Source organism: Crocuta crocuta, unplaced genomic scaffold, assembly GCF_008692635.1.
Source record: "Crocuta crocuta isolate KB4526 unplaced genomic scaffold, BGI_CrCroc_1.0 scaffold143, whole genome shotgun sequence".
Classification (NCBI taxonomy): Eukaryota; Metazoa; Chordata; class Mammalia; order Carnivora; family Hyaenidae; genus Crocuta; species Crocuta crocuta.
The window spans coordinates 4,740,535-4,744,777 of NW_027529175.1; the positions used below are offsets into that span (position 1 = coordinate 4,740,535).

The 4,243-nt window shown below is 62.8% G+C and overlaps 1 protein-coding gene across 1 annotated transcript in view; it reads right to left on the reverse strand.

The window, feature by feature from the left end:
- The window catches only part of PHF21B (PHD finger protein 21B), an 84,790-nt gene that overhangs the window by 1,919 nt on the left and 78,628 nt on the right, over window positions 1-4,243 (reverse strand). Inside the window, exons 9-11 of the mRNA XM_077758008.1 lie at window positions 3,686-3,708; window positions 1,791-1,949; window positions 228-318 (exon numbers count right to left, since the gene is read on the reverse strand). Of these exons, the coding sequence (XP_077614134.1) occupies window positions 228-318; window positions 1,791-1,949; window positions 3,686-3,708 (273 nt within the window). The remainder of the gene's footprint in view (window positions 1-227; window positions 319-1,790; window positions 1,950-3,685; window positions 3,709-4,243) is intronic.

The following is a 4,243-nucleotide window of genomic DNA, read 5'->3' on the forward strand; positions in this document are numbered from 1 at the left end:
AGCCGCGGGCCGTTCTGGCCATCTCCTCCTGCGGAAGCCAGTGGTCCCGGCCGAGGACACGGGGACTGGAAATGACCCCCCCCAACCCCCCACAGTAACGGCCCTGCACACTCCCAGGGTCCCTCTGTGCAGAGCCCTGGCTGGGAGCAGCTTCAGATGGGCCCAGAGTGAGCCCAGGGGACCGGGGTGCAGCGGGAGGGACGTGAGCAAGCGCCCTCCTCCACCGCGCAAGGCGCCCCTACCTGTCTTGTGGGTGACGTAGGAGTGCACGATGGCCAGCATCCCGGACCAGGGCACGCCATCGTCTTTCTTTAAGGCCTAGAGGGCAGACGGGGAAATGAGCAAGCAGACAGGCCACAGCCTGCCACGGTCTGGCCGTACGGCGCCGGGGAGGGGGGAGGCTCTCGGAACTGCGGGCTCCTCAGCTGTGACGGGGTGGGGGGGGCCGCCCCTGCCACGGTCTGCCCCACAGAGGCCCGAGGGCAGGAGCCTGCGCGCTGCCAGAGCCCCAAACAGCGCGGAGGACGCTCTGATTTTTCTTGAATGAACGAATGAATGCGTGAATGAATGACCACTCGAGTCCCTCGTCCCGCGCAGAGCACACGGAGCGCCCGGGGAGGCCCCACCATCAGGGCGCCGCGGGGAACGGAATCTTGTTCCCTCCGTCTTCGGGCAGAGAGCTGTGACCCCCGGGCAGTCACGGGGCAGGGGCTGGCGGGGTCCACGGGAGGGAGTGCCGGGTGGCCCCGTGCCCACGCCCTCCCCGGGTCCTGGCGATGGCACGAACTCACGAGAACCGTGTTTTCTGAAACCAACACGATTCCCCTATGATTTTGCAAGTAACGCACACACAGCCTGTAGAGAAACGTACTTTACAAAAGGCACGGCTACTTCCCACGTGGTCCTAACGCTCAGAAGTGTGTCCTCCAGGGTTTTTTATTCTGCCTACAGTTTCTCTCCGAGAGCCGATGGCTCAACTATGCGGCCGCCGTGAAGCCTAGCGTTTTCTTTTTTTGAAACTTAATTCCGTACAGTGAACAAGCCCCAGAGAATCACAAAATCTTTGCAAAGATCATTTTTCAATGACCCCGTCACGTCTCACTGAGTGCACACGCTGGAATTAACTTCACTATCTCCTGCTGCTTTGAAGTAGGCTGTTTTCTTTTCTGTTATAAATAAGGGGCGAGGGGCCTCTTTGTGCACAGAATTTTATCTGTATTTGGATTCTTTCTACATTCCCCAATGCTAGAGTCTGGGATTAAAAGATACACACACTTTTAAGGCTCTGATAAAAGTCTGCAATGTCTAAGAGTGCCTGCCTCACCACATCATCGCCAGAAGGGAGTGTTACTGTTTTCTTTGAACCTGAGAGGCTTTCGTTCATGTGTCAGCAGGGAGACAGATGGACACGTTAAGACGCCGTCTGTGTTACCAGTTCTACCCGCAGAGGAATTCTGAGGTCAGGGGTAGAGTCACTGGGTCAGACAACCGCAGAGGGACACCTCTGCTCAGTCGTCACCAGTGGGCCTCAGCTGGCAGTGTCTGAGACGGCCATGGGGGGTCCTCCTGGCACCTGAGGGGCAGAGGCCGGGGACACCGCCAGAACCCTACAGCGCCTGGGCCAGCCCAGCAGCCGTCCGTCGTGCCGAGGCTACACCCGGCCCCTCTGCTCACCCCCCCGCTCCCCTCACCGACCCCCAAACGCAGGTCTGAGCGGCCTCAGGTGTGGTGCCGGGGGAGGGTCCCTCGGCGCAGGGAGAAAGGCGGGTGAGGTGGGAGGGCCTCCTGACCTTCTGCTGGCACTTGGGGCACACCCACACGCCCTTGGGCGCGGCCTTGAGGGGCGGGTCCAAGCAGCTGAGGTGGTAGGCGCCCGGGCAGGTGCCGCACGGCTGCAGGTCGGACCCTCGCTTGCAGGTGGCACAGTGCTCATCGTGGGTGATCTCGTTCTGAAAGAGAAGGGGGGGAGGCGGGCAGCGGGGGAGGGGTGGNAGGCCTGGGACCCGGGAGGAGGGGGAGGGGGAGGGGGTGGAGCCTGACAAGGGACTGAAGGACATCCCCCGGGCCGTGTCCCCTGGGGGTTAGAGTCGGGCGGGGTGTGGCCCCGCGTCCGGGTTCATCTGGCTGAGACCTGGTCCCCAAGTGTGGACGGCGGGGCAGGAGGTCCTGCCGCTGCTTGGGAAACAGTCCCCCAGGGTCGCGCTGTACCCCATGTCCCCGGGGGCCAGGCCAGTGCTTGCTACGCTTCCCCCCCACGCTGTCTGCCTGCGCGCTCGGCCTCGGGTGGCACGAATTCACTACGCTCTCCAGGCCCCAGAACCTGCCCACCCCCCGAGCATCCCGCGTGGGTTACTGTGCTCCTCTGTTTCCGCCTCCGTAACGGGGTCTGGCGATACCTGCCCCCCAGGTCGCTGGGAAGACTCAACAGGATAGGACGCCCCAAGCACTATCCATGCAGGAGCCCGATACACGGGGGGCCTCCCCTTCCCTTGGGACAAAGGAACTTCCAATGTCCCTTCTGGAGTCGTCACCCTTTGGTCGTTCAGCCTCTACTTACACACCTGCAGAGACAGGGGGCTCACTACCTTTCTAGCCAGCCTGCTGCCCTGCACACAGTCCTAACCAAGAGAGGAGCTTTTCAAAACCCCGTGCTTCCCGTGACCTGCAAAGTCTGAAGAGTCTCCCAGCACCTGCTAGCAACCCTTCTCCCTGCAAGTGACGTCTGTCTACCTGCGTGTCGGCAGCATCTTCTAACCTGAGAGCTGCAAGGGACCAGAGGGCTCCCATCTGGAATGACCCAGGTCACGAGGACACTGGAGCCCAACCGTCCCCAGGGGAGGGGGTAGCGGACCGGGATGAGACCCTGGAGACCCGCCACCACCCCCTCACTGCAGACCAAGAGCCCAGGGAAGGTGAGCCATGCGGCTGAGGCCGCTCAGTGGGCTGGAGACAAGCAGGGCCAGCGTCGGGGTCCCCTGCCTCGAAGGCAAGGCCCCTCCAGGACTCTGGGGTCTACAGAGGCGCGGCTCGGACTCCAGGCATCTCCTGCGTCCCGCTGATTGGGCACAGCAGACACCAGCCCCGATCCGGGATGGGGTTCTGGTAGCAAAAGGCACAGAATCATCGGGGTGTGTACCCATCACCTGCTGCTGCTGAGTGGCTTGGGTATCCTAGGCATTTAGGGACTACAAACTTCTTTTAGAATGAGATCCAAAACTTATAGAAAAAAGCAAACCACTGAATAAATTCTGAGGCCGGGCCCACAGATGAGGTCACGACCAGCCTGTGTCCCGGGAAGCAGGGTGTGACAGGGACTGGGGTCCCACGGGGCCACAGGATCGCAGTCACGAGGGTGGAGACCCTGGGGGTTTCTGAGTCTAACCCCTCGGGAGGTGTGCAGGGAGCACCAGAGGGGACCCGCTCCACCCAGCCCCCGCGTCAGCTGCCTCCACGGGGCCGTCCTGGCTCTGGGGGTCCCTGCATCCTCGGAGAGCTCATGCTTGAACCCTGCAGGCCGAGCCTGTCTGCGGTGACGCCCGGCTGTGCCAGGCACGATAGCCTGGGTCCTGTTGCAAAGCTCTGGGCATCGAGGACAGAGCCTGGCTCCTGCCTGCCAGGGGCACCCACACCCGGACCCTGGACGCATGCCCCGCCCCGCCCAGGCCTGACAGCAGGGAGCACGTACCTTCCAGCAGGGGTCCTCAGTCGCTGGCACAGGGAGGAAGGGCGGAGAACACGTTAGTGGGCATTGGAGGAGCGCCGACCAGGACTGGAGGCCACGAGGCCCAGTGTGCGGGGGGGCGGGGGCGGGTCCTCACCCGGGACGTGACCGCAGTGAGGGTCTCTGCCCCGGTCTTGGCCGGGACCCACCAGGGACAGGCAGTGAGCTGCCCAGGGGAGGGAACCTCTCAAAGTGACCTGTTTTCTTCTTTTCTTATGTTTTTTGTCCATAACCACCCACTCTCCTTCTATTCTGTGATCACAAATGGTGGTTTTCCTTTTGGTTTCTGGGTCAGAACTGCCCGCAGACGACACTGTCCAGTGGGAAGCTCAGCCTCTGTGTGCACGGAGCACGCGACAGTCTACACAGCGCCGTCGCGTCCAGCCCTCGCACCCTCATCCCAGCTCGGAGCCCCGGCTACTCGCCTGGGGAGACGACCGGGCGCAGGGGGCCGTGGCGTGGCGCTGGGACGCACCGTCCACCGGAAACCAGCCCCACACAGGCCAGGAGCCGAGGGTCACC